General features: G+C 40.5%; 1 protein-coding gene across 3 annotated transcripts in view; it reads left to right on the top strand.

Annotated features, from left to right (window-relative positions):
- The window catches only part of vps13b (vacuolar protein sorting 13 homolog B), a 313,875-nt gene that overhangs the window by 141,390 nt on the left and 148,550 nt on the right, over window positions 1–23,935 (top strand). For all 3 annotated transcript variants that reach the window (XR_004021152.1, XM_030749245.1, XM_030749244.1), the window contains exons 23-25: window positions 15,143–15,377; window positions 17,629–17,846; window positions 22,166–22,369. Coding sequence is in view for 2 of the 3 variants with exons in the window: in XM_030749245.1 (XP_030605105.1) it covers window positions 15,143–15,377; window positions 17,629–17,846; window positions 22,166–22,369 (657 nt within the window). In the remaining variant the exon portion in view is untranslated. The remainder of the gene's footprint in view (window positions 1–15,142; window positions 15,378–17,628; window positions 17,847–22,165; window positions 22,370–23,935) is intronic.

The raw sequence follows: 23,935 nt of genomic DNA, 5'->3' as shown, positions 1-23,935 counted from the left end.
ATTCTTTCACAAATGTTTGTAGCAGCAGTCTGCATGCCTAGGTGCTTGGTTTATACACCTGTGGCCACAGAAATAATTGGAACATCTCAGTTCAATGATTTGGATGAGTGAGTGAATACTTTTGGCAATACATTGTATTTCTGACTTCTGCTGTGGTAAAATATTGAAGTTTAGCTCAACCCAGCCCAGCTTTGTGCTCCCTGTTGTTGAGCCATATGGCATCCAGGGACTTCTGTTAGCTGTTAACTGATTACCCTCTTTTACATACAGATGCATATATAGCATCTCATGTCCCATTATGATAAGCTGAATTTCCGGTTTGCCTGCTAGTTGGCTGACTGTCTGTCTGTCTAACAGACAACCAATGGGAAGTTAAATGCTCCCATTGGTTGTCTGTTTGCTACATCTTGACTGGACCAGTTAGCAGAGACCACATCACAACTAGCCCCATCTGAAGCACATCAGGAAGTGCTGACAACTCTCTGACAGGCCCCCTCTTGATGCAAGAGCTGGACATAACGGTGTGCACATATGCGTTTCTCTGTGCATAGTACTCATGTGGGGTGCATTACTGCATGGTACATATGGATATCTTTTTGTTCAATAATGTGTTAGGCTCAGTTTTGGCAGATTAGCCACAGTATGTGAGTATTGCTGGGAAAATGCTGGCTTCATGTACCCAGAGTATTAATCAAAAAATTTTTCATCAATTATTAGGATTTTAGGCTGACCACAGAACTGATTTTAAGTATTGCAGTTACATCACTCTTGAAACATTAGTGTCTCCTTTTACTGTAGTTTAAGTCAGATGCAAACAAAGTTATGATTACATTTAGATGTCAACAGGCTATCATGTCACATGTCAGAACAAGGATCATAAATTAACTAGATTCCAATTTCATATGTGGTCATTGTTATACTGTTCTAAATGCATGCAGGTCATCACAGGTGCAGAGAGGTTTTCTGTTAGTGGGCTTATTCATTGTGGGCAATGTGGCAACTCACTTGCAGGGTTTAGTCACAGCTGAGTCATTCTTTAATTGGAATAGGGCTTTAAGGTGAGTTTCTTTGAGCATGTAAACAATAACTACTGAGGCATAAGTGAAACAACTCTTAAGTCATCTTAATTCCTATTGCTTGGACCACACAATCTGATGTCATTCAAACATGAAAGAGAGCCTGAGAATTAAAATAATTCTCCAGAACCTGCATCTCATGTCAGTACATTGAGCTGTTTACAGTACTCTCACAAAAGTTAACTCAACCCTCTAATAGTTTGCTGAGCCCGTCATTGCCTCCACTTTCCTCTGTCCCCTTCGGCTGTGTGACTGGGACCACACCACATACTGCAGCAGTAATTAGGAAACACTCTGTCCTGTTGACATGGGAGTGGAAGCGAACCAAACCGAAAACCCCAACAGCTGGTACCCCAGGTCTTGGATATCCCCAAACTTGAACCACTCCATTTATTTTAGTGTGGTGTAAACAGAATACCTAATGGCTCACACTTCTGCTGCACATGTGCCCAATTTAACATGCGGGGCTCTCTTTCTGACTTTTACAGAAGTGAGGAGCAGGAAGGACAGAAAAAAGTTAGGTTAATGAGACTGGGGGATACAGAGTTACCAAAGTATTTATTATTCTACAGCTTCTGAGACCACTTAAGACTGTTTAAACAGAACTGGGAGATGTGATAGCTAGTGACTCTGTAAACATTTTTTTTTAAAAAACCCATAGTATTGATCTAAAATCTTGTTATGATGCTTTGTTTCTGTGGCATTCTTTTCTTTAATCTCATACATTCACATTCACAGTGACAGACAAGCACATTGAGATCTTGCATAGATGCTAAACTGTGCTCATTTTAATTGGAATGAGATTCAAAACTATTGATGCAAAAAAGGGGAAATGTACAGACAACTGGGGGGGTATCATCTGTGGTAGTTTACTTCGCGAGTGTCACAGTACTGTAATTAATAAATGTAATTCTGCATTTTAATTTGATCATTTATCTAATTTGTTTGTTTTAAAGCTTTTTGCTGCATCATCCCTACCTCACAACTTTAAAAAAAACTACATTCATGTGTTTTATTAGAGGCTCAGTCTTACTTGAATATCCAAGCTTATGTAATGTCTTACACATCCCTCTCAAAGTATAAAACCAGAATAGCAGCTGGAAAAACAGAACATGCACAGTTTCTATTTGTAGTTTGATGCTCTAAAATCACTCGTAACACTATATTTGCCCTTTAACATTGTTATCATAGATTCCTGGTATTGTCCCCTCATGCATGGCTAAAGTGAACATTATTATCCATGAGTGATACACTCTGTCTTATCTATGATATGTTGACTTATCTATGATTATGATTTTGTGGTTCTTTGATTTAAATTACGTACAGTCTTAGCTATCTAAGATTGTAAGGCTCTCTTATGGCTTTAGGAATAATAGATGACACATGGATTGAAAATGTCCAAGTTATTATTCATAAGTAATTCCGAGCCATCAAAGAACTAAATAGACTGTCAATGACAAAGTCAAACAGCTGATATTGAAAACAGAAAAGCTTGCTGGCTCATAGACAAACGGAGTTTACACATTACCTTTGCTAATCACCGCTTGGACAAACGAAGGTTTCAGTCTTTCACTCGCTAAGAACAAAGGAGCCAGTGTCCATTGCAACATGCACAGTGCACTCAGAGTGTTGTGTCCAGCACAGATCATCCTTATTGTGGATGCTTTGAGGAACTTTGTGCACTGCCCTGAAGAGGCAGCTAAGTTTCTTATTCACACAATATGTTTTTCTTTCTTTTTTTAAATAGTCATTTGACATTGGGCAATGTGCGAATATTACTTAGGTTTCAGCGGCGTGAAACATCTTTAAATGCCTCTTGCACTCATCGTTGGAGCGCTGACCCTCAGCTTTTCTTTCTTCTTGTGTTTCTGGTCATTGTGATGTACCACATCTCCTGAGCTCTTCACTTTACCTTGTGGTTTCTTACCACCTCCTCTGTCCCATGTGTTTACTCTCCCTGCTTATTTCCTACTCCTCTCCCCCACTGCTCAGCCATAGTCCTTTTCATCCAGTCATCTCCCCTTCTCCACCCTATTCTCCTGAGGACACCCATGTTCTTTTTTGGCCCTGATAATAATTGCAAGTGATCAGGACGGTGATTCTATTTCAGGAATTTTAAAATGATTCCTTCTATTTAACACATGAATGTGTTCAGCACTGGCAACGGAGCACGTTGCTACCAAAACTGAAATGGGATCTGCTGAAACAGAGAGACCGTTGCCATGGAAAAATGAAGTAACACTGCTCCCTGCAGCTGCCATGCATTAATGAGTAGGATACTTTTTGAAGGAGAAAAAGAGGAGAAAAAGCAGTGGGGTAGAAAAGGTAAAGTGGTGGAAAGGAGAGAGAGTTTAGGAATCAAGGAAGAATGCAGGGGGAAAAAATGGGCAGAAACTGAGAGTGAAGGGAGGAGGATATAGAAAGGAGAATCATGTGCACTGTATTTGGTGTGGCTCACATTGAGCTGGCCAGATGGTTTCCATGAACAGGATCTGACCCCCGGCTTGAGCGCTTTGTGCAGGCACATTACTTCATCCTCTGCCCCCCTCCCTTCATCCTATCATCCTTCCATTCAACACCTCATCCTCCCTGTCTGTCAGAACCCACAATTTCCAAGTGATTTGTAATTATAGCTTTAATTTTGGGCCACTTAAAACACCATGTTTCTTTCAGTATTGTGGCGATAAATTGTCAGCTTTTAAATTTGACAGTCATCTTATAAATCCAGAGACATGTTGGCTCATCTTCATCATAAGCAATTTGGTAGGTACTGTACACTAAATATAATTCAGGCTTCTATGTTAGAGAAAGTCTAAGTGCTTAGGATAAATCTCAGTGGGAAAAAGTAAAAGTTATCATTTTACAAAAAGATTATATCTATTTGTTTAAAACAGATGTGCTTAAACACCGACACGCTCCTCAGTGCATTTTGTCAGAGGTCCCCAAAAATATGAAAATAATATATTTTTTGACATTTAAATAATACATGCATACACTGACTGGCATCCACATATTTGACCTTATTTATTACAGTAAAAACAAAACTATTGCAAACACTTTTAATCTGGCTGAAATTGTAATAAACTTGAGAGTTAGTGATGCAATAGAAAATTAATTGTTGTTTTTAACAGCATATGAAAATGAATAGCCTGCTTGCAGTTCCTGGTTGTCTACTGTAAGTGCTGATTGACTGAGTGCAAAAAAGGTCAGAATTAAGGACAGAAAGGGTCTGTTCTAACATTAAGTCTCCACAAAACTCTCTTCAGTGATGTGAAAATGGAGAACAAATAAATAAAGAAGGAAAGAAGGACAGAAGGCAGTGAGGTACTTTCTGTAGGGAATATGAAAGAAAGAATAAAAGAAAGTATCACCTGATCTAAGTCAAGAGCCTGCAATGCAAAAATAAATGTCACTGTGAGAACACTGTGTTTGTATGTCTGAACACATGCGCATGTTGACAGGTGTGTGTGTGTGTGTGTGTGTGTGTGTGTGTGTGTGTGTGTGTGTGTGTGTGTGTGTGTGTGTGTGTGTGTGTGTGTGTGTGTGTGTTAATGTGCATGTGTGGCCAGAATCCCATTCCATCATCTGCTGCTGTGTCAATACATTAATGACCTCAGAGCCATTATAGACACACTCACATATTTGACCCTCTCACCGGACTGCACTGGAAAAGAGCTTACCAAAATTCTCCTGTGTTTTTAGCCTCTTGAATCTCGGCAGTTTAGAGACTTGGACCTGATTTTCATTAGGAAAAAAAAAATCTGTGATACACTACAGCAAGTACAAAATTGTCACAGAAGCACACAATTGCTGACAGAATTGGGATGTTTTAAAATTGTCATAGAAAAATGATTTGCACTTTATGCCCTGATCTTCTGAATGTATTTTGGAAAGCTCGTTTGGATGTGAATCTGGTTAAATTGTTGGAGCACACATCCACCCTTTGTCTTGGGACAGTGAAGGAAGCCATGCCAAACACAGGTCAAATCAGATCAGTTGGGGTTTAGAACAGCCAAGTTTGGCCTACTTTACTTGGTCGCACAGCATAAATCAGTAGTGGTGAAAATCTGCCAGAGTTAGCCCTTGAATCCTCTTTTCATCTGTAGTCCATCACCATTTAATCCAACTTGGCCTTTGTTGCATACTGCATAACATTATCACAGTCATCTTGACTCACTTCAGTTAGCCCAAGGCAAAATTGTCTGGCCATACCACCACCACTGTTGATAAACCAAGCCAAGCCTACTTTTGGCCAGACTTTAGTCAAGCCGGCTTTGTATGTGACGGCTTTATTCTCAGCTGTCAGTTATACCATGAATCTTGCATCACTTACAATCTAACCTTTAAACCATTCTGTTCCTAACTAATAAGCAGTCTCTCTCTCACCTAGAATAATCGATCCCATCCTTGGTGTTGCTCAGCCAAGCATCAGCTATTACATCAGAGCACATGCAGTCTCGACCACCCTCTTCAAATATATCTTCAGACTTGATTTGTCATAGTCACACCATATGCTTTTGTATGTGCCGTGATCTTGTTCGTTTGTGCAGGTATTTGCCTACGGAGAGGGTTTTTAATCCTACACAAACACGCTCCCGTGCAGTCCCCCAAAACCCCAACAAGCCGTAGTCATAGACATAGACTTAGCTATGCCTAGGTTGACTTCCAGTTGGTTTACAAATACAGTATGAAAAGCATAGACACTGGCTGCACAAATGTGTAAGATGGGTGGGTTTGAGTTGAGTTATGTATAACATTCAGATTTTTGCATGTTATAACTTCAGTCTTCTCCAGATCAACAACAGCACAAGCAAGAGTAACCCTCTGGTTACTCTTGCTTGTGCTGGTTCCACTACATACTTTGGACACTGCCTCCATCTGGCAACAGATGCTCTCTGCAGGTAGATGGGCTGTTTGTAGCTCCCTACGATCTGCTAACACACTGCCAGTGGAGGACCGTGTTCAGCCCGGTAGACCCCATCTGTACTGGCTCACCACGCTGAGGTGGTGGAGGGGTGATTGAGATCAGGGGTGGGAGTAGGTGAGGCGAGCCAGGCCAGCCGTGCTCCTAAGGCCACTGCTGGATCAATAAACGCAGCGATCAAAGTCGCAATTAACCCACCGCGCTAACACAAACAGCTGGGCCAGCAGAAACAAACAAAGCCTTCATGTCACCTAAAGCGTTTATTTTTGCAGATTTCCACCTCAGCCAGGGAGACCTCCAGAGCTTGTCAGCTTCTGTAAGCAGTGTTAGAAGAGAGGAATGCAGGGCCACAGGGATGGCTGGCTGCCTAGCTGTTCTGCCGTGCCAGGCCACGAACTTATTGCTTGTGGTGGCATATGGGTGAGATGTAACCTATCTGTTGTCAGTAGGCATCATGCTTAACTGTTTTCCTCGTGGACACCAGGAACTAAAGCTGCTCTCTGAGGTTGCAGCCAAAACTTTACTCTATCAGTTCACCACAAGCATCTTCAGGTACACACATCAATCACATTAATAAACAGGGAGACACTATTTATACTATTACATCTACTATTCCGAATTTGTTTTTTTGTTTTTTTTCTTTACCAAACAGAAAATGCAGGAACATGGGAAGAAGAAAGGGGAGCAGAAGGTTAAGAGTGGGTGGGTGGGATAGTGGGTTCTGTACTCTGAGGACCTTCTGTTCATCTGACTGACCACTTAGGAAACACAGTGTCCCGTCTGGTGCAGGCACAGGAAGATTACATTTGGAGAGGTATCAGGTTTTTAAAACAAAGGGATGTGTTTTCCGTTTGCTGCCGATCCTTCCACTGAGATTTTTCTGCTCCAGAGTTGCAAATGTTTTCATTGGGGATGCTGAGAGGGTGTTTCTAATTTCCTCTCCTCTATCTCTGGGTGATTTCCTGTGTGTCGTAGCTTTATTATTGTGTGTTGAAAAAAATGAGGGAAAAATGTGTCAGTACGTATGTGTTTGAACGTGCAAGCGTGTGTGTGTGTGCGTCCTTCATATGTTGTGGGTCTCTCTACAGAGGGGTGATCTTGACCTACAAAGTCTGTGCTCTGTTAAGGTCTGTACAGAGTTGGAGCATCCAAGTTTCTCTTCCCTGCAGTGATATGAAAACAATAAGCCTAAGAGCGGATTTGTACAGCACCACAGGACTGATATCACACGTATTTCATTGCCTGGGTCGATTTAGGTGAGGGTGCTTGCGCATTTGTGTCATGTGATACAGACAAAAGTGCAAAATTTGGCACTTTCATTAATGGCAATTTAGGAAGATTCACATAGCTAATGCTGCAGTGCCACTCTTTCAGTTAAAGCACACTAACTCATTCATACAGTGGAGCAGTTCAATTTTCTAAAATCTTCACATTTTTAAATACTGAGAGTATACTGTTTTCATGTTGTTTTGCTTTGTTTTACTATGATCACTAAAATTTCTAATCCCTCCTTTAATCAAGGCAGGTCTTTCAGTCCTGCAATCTGTCAGTTCATGATTGAAACGTCTAACTGTATTCTATGAATGGCTATCTGTGAATAATATACTCTTTTCTGCTCTTCTAAGTTGGTCTTAAGAGTAGACAGGCTGTCCTCCATCTAACTCACTGTTCTGTCATTTACTGGCGTGGCCCGGCAGATCCTAAGAGCCTCCTGTGGTTATATAGGCCATTTCCACATGGCCTCAGCCTTTTAAAGCCTGAGTGTGTTTGGCCTTCAGCTTCCTCTCTATTAGAACCTGCTCTGCTGGAACCAGATAAACCGTCCTCACAAAAACTCAAGGGAGAAGTACGACACAAGACAGATCATGCACTCCCACTGCCGCTCAGAAGTGCATGAAGTAAGGGATGCTTTTTGGGGGTATTAAGACTAAAAGATTTGAAACAGGGTCAGCACATGTGGCTGTATTCTGAATACTATCTGATGGTGCAGAGAAGTGATCAGGAATAAAACTGAGCAGAACTACACACGCACAGAAAAAAACAAAGTAGAAGAAGAATCCCATTTTTCGAACTCTGTGATCTGGTGCCAGACAGGGATGAGAGGAAAGAAACAAAGGGAAAAATGTATTTAGGCATCTTAACATTTAATCAAAGTAACCTCAAAATGGATATATTTCCAGTTTTTTATGCTTCAAGCTTTTTGTACGTCTGTCTTTTTTCTAGTATTTATTTACTCTTGACTGCATATGGCTCCCTGATCCAGATTCCACATTCAATTAGAGTTGTGTATTATAGATCAAAGTGTAAGCAGATCCTTGTTCATTTAGAGGCCTGAGAGGAAGGGCTCAGTACCTAAGTCTAAGGATAAGCACTGGTCACCTAATAAATAACCAGTCTGTCACTCAAAAACGTCTGTTACTCTCAAAAGCTCTGAGGCTTTCTTACTGACTTGTTTGTCAGCATGCATACTGAGACTTATACAACTTATATGTGTTAATCTATCATGCTAAAGGCATACGTCCCTGCGTTATGTTCAGCCAGCTTTTTACCCCGGATGTCATACCACTCACTCTCATCACTGAATGATTCAACCTAATAAGAAAAATTTTGTTGCATGCCAAGGATGTGTTGATGAAACACGAGTCAGGTTCATCTTAATTAGCACAGGTGAGAAATGCAGTCCTTTCCTCTGTATCAGATTTGCAAAGCAGTGTTCTCACTGGTTCAGGAATTATGTTGAAGAGGCAGTCTGATGGACTCCTTTTTGTGGTGATTTTACCATCAAGGAAAACCTGCAAGGAGTTTGTTGTACTGAACACACAAAACTAGAAAGAAACATATCTTCATTGGCTCCCTGTTATGTCCAGAGCTGATTTTAAACTCTTCATATACAGAGTCCTAAATGATCAGGCCCTATTTTAACAATGTTAAAGTATAATATTATTCCAATAGAGCGCTTCGCTCTCAGACTGCAGGCTTGCTTGCGATTTCTAGTTTCCAGAAGTAGAATGGGAGGCAGAGCCTGTAGCTATCAGGCCCCTTTCTTGTGGAACCAGGTCCCAGTTTGGGTTTTGCCCTGTTTTTTGGCCCCCTCTTTCTGAGCCTTTTCTGCCAGTGGTCTCTTCCTGTTTTTGGGTCTTCTCTCTAATATTGTAGGGTTTTAACCTTTAACCTTATAAAATTAAGCACCTTGAGATGAATGCTGTTGTGAATAGATGTTTTAGCTTGATTTGAGAAAGTTTTCTTTTTCTTTTTTTTTTTTGTCATTTGTTCTGTTCAACAGTTTTTTTCATTCTGAATCCAAACTGATTTTTTTTTTTTGTCTTTAAATAACTGATGACTGCAGTTGGACGGGGGTGGGGGGGTGGGGGGTGGGGGGGGGATATGATCTATGATTGTGTACATGTTAAGTTTTACACGTGAACATGCAAGCACACACAGCGTATGTGTGCTCATGTTTTTGTAAATGTGCAAGTCTGTCATTTGAGCATGTTTTTACAGTAAAATCCCAGCACATGCAGCCTCATAAGGACTTGATTGGCTTCAGTCTCGTTTTTGTTTAACTGAGATTTCCTGGTCAAAATTGAAAAGTTTCCTCGCTGTTTTTGAAGTATATTAATGTGTTGCAAGTGATCCAGTGATTTATGGCCCCTGAACACGCACACACACACAAACGCGCACACACAGATACTCACATTGTCCATCAGTGTTATTTTCCTGACCGAATCTGTTATTAGAGGCAGTAGGTAACTAAAGTACGGTCCCAGGCTGCTGAGTGTTAACTCCATTTGTTATGTTGAAAGATTTTGTTTCACTTTGACAGGACATGATGTCATTGGACAAAAGGAATGGACAATTATGATCCTTTGATTTTTCTTTTCCCCACTGAATCTTCTATAATAACATGGATATTATATGAAACCATCTGCCTTTCTGAACTTTGGACCAACTTGAATACAAATCTGAATTTTAATCCCTTTCAAACACCATTCAGCTCCATTCATCCATCTGTAATCAGAACTAAATTTATAAACTACATGATTGTTAAAGCATAGGTCACATACATTATTATTTGTTGGGCCTGATTCATTTCCAGGGGCTATCTGTCTTGTTTTTGCTGCAGCTTTATTCCACATTACCCTTAAACCCAGTAGGGTAAAGTTGTGTAACAGATATTCCACACTGCAATTATGCCTCTGGCTTTCACATATTATTCGTGCCCATTTCTATTTTTAAATTCATTTCAGAATTTTCCTTTAGCTGTATTTGGAAACGCTGCCTTTCCACGGGTCTACACTAACAGAAAATACATTTCCACTATCCTATTTTGGATAAAAATATAATTTAGTTTGCTGAGCCTTGTGACTGGCCTGTGAGTACTGAAAATGTGGCCCTCTGCCATCCAAGCATGTGACGGAACATAATGAGTTTTAGGTCAGCCTGGTATTCCTGTCAGTTTCCTCCTGTCACAGGACATTGTGCAAGTTTCTCCCTCACACACAAACATACATGAACTTGGCCTGGCCCTCAGTTTGTGGGAGGGGGACATTGTCGCACAGACTAACTGCTTCCAGTGCTGTGTTTATTGGCCTGTTACAGAGCTGTTAAACACAATTGTGTGGAATACCAAACATGACCCTGCACAACCTCAACTGAACTTTTACACCTGAGGGTGAGACATAAAACATGTACATACGCTCACTTTCCACTTTGACCTGTGAATAAGAGAAAGTTTCTTGTATGTTACCATGCCAACCATCATTCTGAACACGACTCTCTTCTCTTCTCTTCTCTTCTCTTCTCTTCTCTTCTCTTCTCTTCTCTTCTCTTCTCTTCTCTTCTCTTCTCTTCTCTTCTCTTCTCTTCTCTCCTTTTCTCTCCTCTCCTCTTCTCTTCTCTTCTCTCCTTTCTCTCCTCTCCTCTCCTCTCCTCTCCTCTCCTCTCCTCTCCTCTCCTCTCCTCTCCTCTCCTCTCCTCTCCTCTCCTCTCCTCTCCTCTCCTAAGTTTCCTGTCATCACTTTTCTCTGGTCACAACATCTCAACACAGATTTTCCACCTTGAATCAATGCGTGCTCAGCAATGAGAGGGACAAAAGGACAGAGGCATGGGAGGTTAGGGTGATGGAGGGATGTAGAGCTGGTCAGAGAGAAGAGATGCTGTCAGTGGTTTTGGCAGTCATCAAAGCAATGATGCATATGGGACATTCTGACTTCAGACTATTTCTCTCTTGGATCTGTCAGCACTATTCAGCAGTTCCAGTGCTCCCCTTTCTTGCCCTTTGTTGCCCCTGTCGTCTTTGTTTGGATACTGTATGTCTGTCTCCCTGTGTGTGTATGAGTCACAGCTCAAACATTAGACCACAGAGGGGGAGCCTTGGAAAGGTCTGCGAGGTGACCAGGGTGACCTGCTATTAATGGTAGCACAGAGAACAGGGTGGAGGATAGCCATTCAATTCAGAGTTCACGTTCCTAATAACGTGACACAACTAAGGATGGGCATTCTCAAATTCTTTTTCAATACGTTGGCTGGCATTTTAAGTACATTTCAGCAAAAAATTGTCTGGCATTAAAGTTTCATATTCTTTCTTTCACTAATGCTTTTTGTAAATTCTGAACACCTTGCTAAGGTGCGTTGTTTGTGTCATTTGTTTCTGTCTCTTTGTTGGTTAGAAGTTTGCTAGAATTGAAAAATACACATTTTCCAACATTGCATTTTAACATTTTCTCTTGTAACCTGTTGTACTTACTTGGAAAATTAATTGGCACATATATAATTTGCCTATCACACTGTGTGTTTTGCTTCAGATACAGATGGAGATGAATCATTCCTAAATATTTTATATTATAAAAAATAACAAATGTATACCAGCTTTAGCAGTTTTCATTATATTTTACTGTGCTTATTTACCATAGTTGCCTTGGATGCAGATTGAATACCTGACAATGTTTGTGCCCCTGAATAGGTATGGATTACCAATTAGACGATTGTACATGAACTCACTGACCGCCCAGTCTTTAGTTCAAGACCCTAACTAGATATCTACTAACCAGTACAGCTATTTATTCTTTTGGCATAATAATATTTGTCTTTCTGTGCTGTTGTTCAGATTCTAGAAGTTGGATTAATCAGCAAGGCCCCACTGGTCCCTAGTGCGTGGAATGCTTTGTAGACCTAAAACACTGTTGCTTTAATCACTATCCTCTGATGGCCTTGTGCTCTGTTGCTATTTGTAATTACAACATGTTTGTTTCTGTGTGTTTGTGGCTTTTATTAGCTGTCATCAAGAGGGAATGAAAGGAGAAAACAGCCAGCCCAAGATTAGTTTTGTATCACCCAGATTTAGGACTGACATGCCATTTTCTTTTCCATTACATACTCTGCCTCTTGAAGCATTTTATGCCGTCTTGCCATTGCATAAACATCCAGAAACAGTCGTCGGTAAGCCTTAGTGAATGTCATTCAATTGTCTGACTTTTCTTCTGTTGTCATCTGTGAGATGTTAAATGGTTATTGTTAGTATTTTTATGTTTAATGTGCCAAGAAGACTGGAGATGCCATACACCTGACATCATCTTTGTCATTATAAAATCATGAGCAAACACCATTAAGGTGTTATATATACCGTATTTTTCGGACTATAAGCCGCTACTTTTTTCCCACGTTTTGAACCATGCGGCTTATAGCCCGGTGCGGCGTTTCTGTGGATTTTTCTTTAACCACCAGGGGGCTCTTTAGCAGGATATGAATCATGGGACGTCAAAGTTGGAAATCAAAGAAGAAAGCGCCAACAAGTGCTAGCAGCAGGCACAAAAGAGATTTTTTTCAAACTCCCTCATCATGGAAACCACAAAAAGAACTTCCTATGATGCCGCTTTTAAGTTGAGGGCTATCGACCTGGCACTACAGGAGGGAAATAGAGCCGCTGCACGTAAGCTCGGCGTGAACGAATCAATGGTGAATTGACTTGTTATAACTCAAATTTGGGGTTGTCTGTCCCCCTCTGCTGAGTGCCGAGTAATTGTGGAAAACCGAGAGCGGCGGAGATACCAGCGGCTTATAGCCCGGTGCGGCTTATATATGTACGTTTCCAGTTTTTTCCAAAAAATTTGTAGGTGCGGCTTATAGTATGGTGCGCTCTATAGTCCGGAAAATACGGTATTTTTGTATACATTCACTGTAGCAGATATGGTGGTGCATATGCAGGTGCCTGTTTTTGTTTACCTCTTAATAGTTGCATACAACACCAAATGACCTATTTGGAACAGTAAATGCTTAAGTAGAAGCTTTAATTTATGTCTATTATATTTATTATGATTAAACTTTGTATACATTTTTTTTCTTGAAGTAATGGGCTTAAGCTTTTGTAAATACACTCAGACATGTGGTTTAGCTTCAGACATCCATTTGAATTAGAATTGAGCTTTGTTTTACATTAAATGAGCCTGAACATGATCCAGCTGTTTAATCAAACTGTCAATTAATGTGACAATTCTGATATTGGTAATTAATTAATGTAGTGATATCCTTCTATGTGTCAGATGGTGGATTCTAGTTATAATAAATTGGTTGTAATTTCCTTTTTTTTTTTGGTCAATATTTGACAGTACACTATAGATAACTGAAGCCACTGCTGCTTATTTTTTTTCTGTACTCATGTTCCTTATTCCAGCATACCCATCAGCCAGTATCATTGTTCAGCTGATATTTTGATGGTTTAGGACTTTGGTGTATATATATTTTTATATATTCAAGATGTCCAGCAGGAGAGCATTAGCGTCAGGCACTAACCTCAAAGTGCAGACCAGAGTCATGGTGTTAAAGTCGGCAGTTTCCGTATGTCTGCCTGCTTTACAGCTTAACCCTGCTTAGATCTGCAACAGCCCAGGCAGTGTCGATTAATTTTTTTTCTTTGCATGCCAGCTCTTAAAAAGGCCAAAGCCTTATGTGTCACTGTGCAAAAGTGTTCCGATTTCAAACCACCCTTTAAAGAGTAATCAAAAAAGGAAGCAGAGTATGATGACGGTGTAACCATATCTCTCCTTCTCTGTCTCTCTCTCTCGTGCTCTCCTTCTCTTGATCTGGCTTCCATGGTCTTTTTCTCTGTGTCACCTTCTCTCTCAGTTCCCATGAAAACTTGGAGAAGAGGTTTCCAGGCCCCTGCAGTTATAGCCAAAGATCGTACAATCGTATGCACATTTGTTTTTGGAGAATGCATGTCTTAATGTGTGTAACATGTAAGATACAGCAAACATATCTTATATATCATGACCTCAGACACCTGCCCCCCCTTGGATGGGTGTTCTGTTAACTGTAATTTCCCCATTGTGGGACTAATAAAGGTATTCATATATTCGTATAAGATTACATGCTCATGAAACCAAGGTGCTCATCCATTATCCAACATCCATAATAAGTGAGACTGAGAATTAACATTTATATGCACCTCATCTGTCTGTCTGTCAGAAATATACTCACATGTACACACAAAAGTATCTGGCAACACCTGCTGTCTGCCCCCTGGACCCTGCACTCCTTTCCTTTCCATTAACTGGGCTTGTAAATCTGTGGAATTGTGGTAAAATGGAAAAATACGAAGAAATATTATGGCTCAGAATTGTTGCTTGCACTCTTGCCGGCTACTGGTTACTGATCTAAAGGCTTCACATTTTTATTTTATGTGTTTGTTTATTTGTGTAATTTTTGGGTGAAGAAATGTGTGTGACATAATGCAGCTGGAATTGGTCTCCAGTGCTTTTAAAAAGACTTCAATATTTAACTGATGAAACCTCAGAGCTGTTAAAGGTGTTTTGTTTTTATGATTCTGAATTTCACAGTGGTTTTAAAAGGATGCTCAGTCTCAAATCCTGCTTTTTAGCATGTATGACTAAATGTAGGATTTTTCCCTTTTTTAAACCAAGGAAAGTATTGTTAAGCATGTTCAGGCTTTTCCAGCAACACCCAGAGTGTTGCACAATTTTTTCTTACATCCTTTCCATCGCAGTCCAAGTCTTGTAATGCTGGCACAAAACCTTGACCCTTGAGCAACTGGTTACGATAAGACAGGTGCATGTTTACTGATCAAGTGAGTCAGAATTAGCTAACATGATTTCATTTGTCCCTCATTTTTCTCCCTTTTTTCAAGTTGGAGCTGCAGTCGTGCTGCGTGTTCCTCCCCAATGACAGCCTCCCCTCTCCGAGCACCATCATCTGTGGCGACATTCCCGGCACTGTGCGTAGCTGGTACCATAACCAGACCTCCATGCCTGGGACTCTGGTAGTCTGCCTGCCTCAGATTAGTATCCTCAGTGCTGGGCACAAGTATATGGAACCACTACAGGAACTCCCATTTGTGGTCTCAAAGCCCATCTTGGAAGAAGGTAGGCTTTCATAGGGTATCTAATAAAATCTGAACTTTAATTAGCATTATTGAAATACTTGGACACACATACATACACACCCAGATACACAGTGAGAACAACCTGATGTCAAAAAGACTTGATTGATTTGAAAGATTCAACTGGTTGAGATAGGTGCATAAGCTAAAAATGGAAATCTTGGAAACTTAATCCCAGTTGGTGGAAAAAAGGTGACTTAACCACTCAAATAATTAATTTTCTGTTATTAATTGAAATGCATGATTTCACAATAGTAATAGGCTATATAATGTCAATTCATCATCATTATAGTCTTTTCAACACTGAGCAAACCTTTGACCCACTGCTACTCATTTACCATGACAAAAGACAAACAAACTTAAGTAGCGCGACTTTGAGAGATAGATCGTGCACATGTGGTGTGCACACCTGGTGTAGTTGACACAGGCAACACTTAGATGGTTGAGCAATGTTTTCTCTTCAGAAGAAGAAAAAGGGGGGCACACTTCTTTTCTCCAAACTTTTTAATGACATCAGCGTTGGGCATACAGATGTAAAAAAAACAGAGGAGAAAGAAAAACGACAGCAAAAACAGTGACATCAGCTGCCTTGTCAATGTTGCAGTGAAAATTAACAACCCATGCTTTTAGTAATTCATTCCTACCCTTTGAAATGCTCCTCATCCCTCATATTCAATGCTCAGGATCAAAGCAGCCTGCCAAGGGCACATTGGTAAAAGTGCTCTTCGTGGCCCAGGGATATTGAACCTGTTCCTCATCCCTGTAAGATTGTGCTACCAGGGTCAGCAAGTTAATTGGTTCAAGCACTCCCAGTGCTGCATCTTGTCTCAGGCTCACAGATTTAGTATAGGCCTTCATTTAACATTGTGTTTGGGATCTCCTGCCTGCTTAATGCATGTCGAGTATTCAGTTGGAGACAAAACACTATTCCATAGTGCTTTTCTTCAGGATTTCCATGAAGTTCTTCTCATATACAGTAAAAGCTTTCAAATGTTTTTTTTTAAACTCAAACCATGCCACTGTCTGTTTCATGGTACCCATATATGGTGAAAATGTAAATAAACATATGAGGCATCCTGGAATCAGACTGTCAAGATCTGGGAAACCTGCTCTCACTGGATTTTAACAAAAAGGAAGAAAAGGGAAGAGGAGGAGCAGGAGGAGCAGAAGGTCATAGTTACACTGTAGAGTAAACTGCAAATAATAAAATAACAGTAGCCCTTCATTTCAGCTATATATTTATGCTGTTACCAATCACAAGTCCATCTGCAGTATTTAAGTGGCATGATGATGGCTCTGTACTGTAGTGGTTTACACATTTACCTGGCAAGCAAAAAGTTGTTGGTTCAGTTCCTGCCGGAGACCCAATCCCCTTTTGGTTGCATCTTCTTATGAGAAATCCAAACTAAACCTTAGCTTATATGGCCTATGATTCATACTCGTTTAAAACTACACAAATATCGAAAATCGATATGGTTATACTGGACATACATTAGAAAATTTATTCTCAGCAATTTAATGAAAGTGATGGATTCTCTTGTAAAAGGAACACAACACAGTACTTATTCCCTCTCAGGACCAAAATATGCTGAATGCTTTGCTATGGCATGATGCCGCCATCTGTATAGGAGAATCATGTATATTGGAAACAGTGACTTTCATATGGCATAAACACTATGGCAGATTTGTAGAAAGATGGCATATTCATGTCTTATGGAGATTATATGTAATATAATATATGTAAATGCAGCAAAATAGATCTAGGGCATTTGGTTTAAAAAAAAACAATGACTGCTGTCTGTGATAGATTAAGAAGGAACCCCTCTTTGGGGTCTTTCCTAGAATTACATAAAGATGGAGATCATAAGTTGGTGCGGGGGTTTAGTGATGCAATGTACCACCATTTTTAATCTGTTTATTTAAAAAAAGTCAACAAATCACCAAGAAAAGAAATTAAAGGTGAATCTGTGCATTGTAATGTTTTTGCTTTGATTATCCCTCACTGTTATTTTTAACCGTTCTTCTTGTTGACCTTTTTCCAGGACTCTTCTGAATTTTGCTTTACCCCAGTTTCAGAAATAGTTGGCTTGAGCTCTTTGCTCTCACATCACGTAATGTCTGTCTCCTCTGTGTGTTTTAATCTTTGCCTTTTGCTATATACATATTGTTCTTGTACTGTTTAATCACTTTTCCATGTCTTCATGGATCCTTTTTTTCTTTATGTGTAACTGCAGGTGATGCCTTCCCATGGACAATTAGCCTGAGTCAGTTCAGCATATACACACTGCTGGGTCAGCAGCAAAGCCTGAGCCTGTTGGAGCCTATGGGCTGTACTTCCACACTGGCTGTCACATCCCATAAGCTGCAGAGCTTTTCTGAGGGAAGGCACTCCTTTGTAGTGTGCCTCCATGTTGATCTACAGCCCGTCCACGTCAAGTGCTCCAACCCTCAGGTCAGTCAGAAAGTCCTCAAATTCACAAAGTAGTCATTAGAATTACATGTATATTTATACAAATCATCCCCCTGTAAACTTTCCTGAAATATGAACACACGAACCCTGGCAGGAAGATCCTGCCTCTGCATGATTTTCTGATATAGATTGACTCCAGTAAACAAACTGCCTCATCTTCTGAACTCGTATAATTTTCACGAAAATGGAAGTGTAAACATGAGAGTGTTGCCTTGTTTGTTTTGGTAAAAACATTTTGAGGTCTCAGTCAAGATGAGTGGGGAACTGCAGTACTCATCATCATTGTTTTACAGCGTGTTATTATGCTTTAGTGAGATTGTGATGAATACGGACGGACTGGAAACAACATGTTTGTCTCCCAGTTAGGTCCCTGCGTTGTTTTTCATTTCTCTCTTACAATCACATCTACATGTACCATTACACATGTTTTGTTTTTTTACAATTGAATTAGCTGTATTGAATTAAGTTCCTCTGTAAACACTTAATTGGGTCAACCTTTTGAGTGGTCACATTGTTAAATGTCTTCGACCACAGTGATGAGCCATGGTGATATTGAGGGGAATTCGTACCAGAAACGAATTAAAGGCCTTAATCTGCTCGTGGTGAAAAGTTTCCCAGCGAGGAGAGGAACTTTATTGGGGGAAAGTTTCTTCTCTTGCTTCTCTGTTCTCCCTGTCAAATAGACTGTCGGTGTCTGGCAGGGCTGGGAAGTCTTATTGTGATTATATGATGAGTCATTATTAGTTTTTGGATGCCACAAAAAAAAAAATCTCTTTTCTTTCTGTCATAATTCCTCTGCTCTCTCATCCCATCTGGTCACCTCCCTCTTTTCCTTCTCTCTTCTGACTTGAGGGGGGTAATAAGCTAATGCAGATTCAAGTCTCACTGTAACTTTTTAAGAACTGCTGCCAGAGCCACCCCACCCTCTCCAGAACAAAAGAGACCTCACACTACTTGATCTTCTTTCTAATTAGCATTGCCATCTGGGGAAATATATATGGGGTTGTCAGAACGCTGCACAGTTGCTGTACAATAAGATTGTTGGATTTTGGGGGTGAGGTTACAGCTGCAGTTTCAAAATAAATAAATTATAACACTGATTTTGAAACATGAATACATTTAAAGCAAACAAATAGCACCAAAAAAAATAAAAATAAAAAATTTGGCCACTTAAATTTCCCCGTGGCTATTCAGCTGCATGTTTGTGACATTAAGTCAGATTTTCCATTTCCATTACATGATGAATTACTTCATAGCACAAACAAAAGTATTTTTAGACAGTGTGCTGAAACAGTCAAGCCTTCAAGTAAACACTGTGTTGCATTTTCACAGGTAGCAACTGGGATCATAGTCTCATTTTGCACAGTGTGGCTCGGAAAAGATGTAAATATGACACCTACTTCATTGCTTTTCAGTATTCACTGCTACTCAAAAGTTTGGGGTGAAAAGTGACAAGGTGCAATATAGCACAGCATACCCAACAAACCACTCTAACCTTGGATTGGGAGTCTGGACTGGAGGGGATAAATGTCTCCAGATTACATTAACAGATTGATTGCCAGAAAGGCCGGCAGCTTTGTGACTGCTTTATACAGATGATTCTTTGATGAACAAATCAAAGTTTGAAGGGCAGCGTTATTTTTTTCTGGTATCAATCACTTTTTCTAAACTTGTCAGTGTCTTGACTTTATTTACCGCTCAAAATTAGAGTGAAGATTAATCAATATTACATTTGTTGTTGTAGCACTAAATAGTTTTTATGAATGATCCATGCGACTGTCTGAGGGATGGGGTTAGTAGCTGTAGTTTTACATTATCAGGACCACCTTGAAAGAACTGTTTGCTTTAACCTTTGACACATAACTGTACAGCATTTCAGTGAACAGATACGCACACCCATACACACACCTGTTCACATGTACACAAGGGTTACCACATATACTCAACAGTGTGTCATTTTTTTGAAGTTTCTATTCACAAAAATGACATATTGTCATTGGATAAAAGGATACAACCACTCGCCATCTGCATGCTCTCCTGTCCTTCTCCATCTGTGTGTTTTTATGAATGACTGTTGGAAGCCTCTGTTCAGTCTCCAGTTTGTACTACTGCACCCTAACAGGCCTCCTGATCTGCAGATGACAGGCCTTTGGAGAATCCAGGTCTCCAAATGTTCTGCTCGCTTCCCAAACTCATGAAATGTAGCATCTGTATTATAAGTTCGTGTGTGTGTGTGTGTGTGTGTGTGTGTGTGTGTGTGTGTGTGTGTGTGTGTGTGTGTGTGTGTGTGTGTGTGTGTGCGCGCGCGCGCCTGTGTGCGTATTATCTGTGGCCCAGCCTACCCACTATCTCAACAGCAGTAGCTGAGCTAAACCGTCTGACCCTGCTAAGCAGAAATATCAGCAGCAGCAAGTTGATATAGGAGAGAGTGAATGACAGAGGGAAAGTAGGAGGTGAAGGACAAGAGAGAATGAAAATCAAAGATGAAGATCAATGGTGAACTGGTGGATGGAAAGAAGTTCAAGATCTGCTTAAAGTCTCATCATACAATTAAGGACAAGTATTTATCCCAGATGCTAATACAGAGTTTGTGTATCAACTCTGTCATTCATCTTCATGTTGATCTCACTGTACACGCATTTTCCCTTTTTTCCTATGCTCAGCAGTCTTGACTCTCTTCTTCCACATCTGCTACTGAGTGCAGTAGGCCTTGTTGTGCTTGATTGGAGTTCCAGGCCCCAAACTCTCAGAGAAGGGAGCATGGTGCTGTACCTCCCCTGCCGGCATTGCGCTTTGGTTGGGTATGGCAAACAGCTGTTGGCCCTGTCCCTGGACAGCGGCTGAATCGGCGTAGCAGCTCTTCCTGGACATGTTTGAAATGGCGCAGCTGTAATGTATTGTGCTGCTTCTAATTTGATTTATGATTATTTGTGGAAGACCTCCCTGCAATGTGTGCGCTAACAGGAGAGCATGTGTGCGAGTGAGACACTGAGAGTAAAAATGTATTTGGAGTCTGTTTTGTATGTGTGCTCATGTGCCTGTGCACCTTTAAGTTTAAGGGACCCTCAGTGGTGGGGGCTGCGGGGTTAGCTGGCTGCAGAAGCAAAGCATTCGAAATCCAGAAATTAGCTCACTGTGAAAGCGTGTTGCTTTTCTCCCTTCTTTCCTCCTAAAAAGCACTGAGTGAATGCATGAATAACTGAACGCATCGCATCACATTCCCCTGCTTTCGTCTCATGTTTTCCACTCTTTTTTTTTTTTTTTTTTTTTTTTTGGCTTTGTTGTTGTTTAAAGCTGAGACTTTTTTTAATGTGAACACATGATAAATAGCTGAGAACACTTGACGTAGGGCCTTCAGTTTTTCCTAATCGTGGTGAGTTTTTAAGCGGAAATTGATGACACAACTTTACTTTCCTCTGTGGGTGTTTCTTTGGGATTTTGTTGTTATGGATAACAATTTGCACAGTGAAGCACGTGTGTAAGCATGCTGTGCCTCGCAAAGTACGACCCAACGAGCAGAAACACAAACACAGGTTTTTAGATACTTTTTGTGAAACAAGTCCTCTCTGACTGACAAGTACAGAAGCATGTTAAGTTGGAGAGTGAAAGAATGAGAATGATAGGTCCATTTCTGGCTAATATTTCCTCCTTCTCTCGTTCCCTCTCTCTCAGCTTTAACTAGGTTTAGTGTCACATAACAACAAAGCTGCCAAGCCAAATCACGGTAATGGCCTCAGAAGTCAGAACTACATGAGAACTCCCCAGTGCAGCTGTTTGAGTCAGACCTTGGCAAAAAAAATACATTTGGTTTCAAATATTACAACTACTTGTGGTGTGTTAGGTTATCTTTTAAGGCACTAAATTGGCACAGCATACTTGGTGTATTCAAAGAGTATACAGCTGTGTTGGATCATTTGCACACATAACTTTTTCGTTTGTGTGTATAATGGGATGTGTTTGCAAAAGTAAGAAAGAGAAGCTAATCGGGAAAACTGAATGATACATATGCATTAATATGTTTCCAAATAGAGTGCTGTTAAAGAAGGAGGTGGCACAGCACAGGCCTCACTTCCCATTCAAAACGAGCTTTTGTGTCAAACAGTAATAAAATTTTTGTTTCAGTGTTTGGTAAGTTGTCTTTGTATTGTTTTCAGTCATGTTGCACTGGTGCTTGATGTCTAATGCCTTGAAAAATACAGTATCTAATCTGGGAATTAATGTTATCAAGTGTACATTAATTGTTATGTATTGCCTTTCCATCACATTCTGTTTATCACTCTTCTTTTTCATTCACTCTCCAGGTTCAGCTGTTGTATGAGCTCTTCCTCAGCTGGAGCTCGACGTGGGCCCGTCTCCAGAGACATGGCATTTTGCGTCAGACCTCCAACATCCCAGATCCGCCTGCCGGTGCTGCTCCATCCTCCCCTGTACGCAGCAGTGCTGGCACCGCCCTGCCTGACACCAGCACCTGCAGCCCCTCTGCAGACTTCGGCTCCCCCACTGAGGTTGGCGTTTCTCACAGTTACACTTTTTATTTATCGGTCCAGAGTTTGTATGAGTCTGCTTATCGACACTGTGGTTTTTCACCCAGACAGACCTCTTGAACACATGAAATGGGCCATTATTTCATTCATTCGTTCATTCATGTGTGTACTTGTACTTTAAAAAAAAAAAATCTTACTGTCCTCACACAGCACAGGTTCAGTCATTTTTTTTAAACTTTTTGTCAGAATCAGTATTCCACCTCTAATGTTGTGCTGCTTTATTATTCTAAGACCTAAAGACAGCCTGCCAGCACACATCTTTTTTCCAGCTCGGTGCTGTGAGTCATGCAGTAACAAATGCTGTTTAAGCCATTGTTGTATACATAATTCTGATGCTGATTTACGATTTTAAGTGCAAATATTGTTATTTTATTGTCATAAGTAGCTGAGTCAGTGCTAACACATGCGATTTGTCTGAAAAAATTATGTTTTGTTTGGGAAAAATTTTTAGAGGTGGAAAAATATGATCACTGCTTGTGTTTCTTACATTCGTTTTTCTTACCCAGAGGAGGTACTCCAGGCTAGGCTGTGAACACTGTTTGATTCGTTTAAGCTGGGGCTGGATTGAGTATAAACTTGCCTTTTAATGTGAGGAAAATAGTTACCTGTTGTTAAATTTTTCACTCAGATAAAATATCAAACCCAGAAGGATTTTTGAAATGTAGCAATGCATATGTGGGCATGTGCAAAAAGGGAGAAAATATTAAAGTCATGTTTTCTTAGGGAGTTGCATCAAATATGATTTATTTCTTTTTGTCCTTAGGTGGTGGTTATCCCAGCGTTGGTTAATGTTGCAGAAGTTTTTTTTTTTTTCTGTTGTCTAATACAGTTGTAGCAACAATGAAAAACTGTGGATCCATGGCCTTGGGGCCTCGGCCACCAGGACATTGAGTAATAATACGTCTGTGTGTGTTTTTGTGAAGCAGAAATATAGAATTTGTAAAAATGATAATGGGTGCTGGTCAGTGTTGGCATAGCAGAAAATAGTCTAGGATATAATAGTGTTTGAACAGCATCTCCCTGTCAGCACCGTGGGGCCCCGGGGATCACAGTATGACCACCGTACTGCCCTGAGAGGCAATAGTGAGTACACGCTTATGAAAAAAGTGTTTCATGTGTCAGTGTGCATCTGCGTCCACGTTTGTTTCCATGCTATCGACATGTGGGTGTTCTTGCGTCATTTGTGGAACTTAGAAAAGTGTCAGCAGTTTAGTATAGCTGTGAAGAACTTGGTATAGTGCCTCTATAGCAAGGCCACTGTGGCCCCTGACAGCCCACTTGTCACTGTTTACCTAAGTACAAACACTGGTAGAAGTGTTTAGTCCTCTGGGAGGCCGGGTGATTGAGCAAGAATGTAGGAGCTGTTTTGATAAGTCTCAGCAGTAGTGGCGGCAGTCTCTCTCCAACACACCCCCACCCTTTCTTTCTCTAGCTACATTCACATCACACCCCTCAGATATTTTCTCCCCTCTTTGTGTGTAAATATGAAGCATTATATTTATACTTCGATATTTTACATACAAGATT

Source organism: Archocentrus centrarchus, chromosome 16, assembly GCF_007364275.1.
Source record: "Archocentrus centrarchus isolate MPI-CPG fArcCen1 chromosome 16, fArcCen1, whole genome shotgun sequence".
NCBI lineage: Eukaryota > Metazoa > Chordata > Actinopteri > Cichliformes > Cichlidae > Archocentrus > Archocentrus centrarchus.
This window is presented reverse-complemented; position numbering and strand designations above follow the sequence as displayed.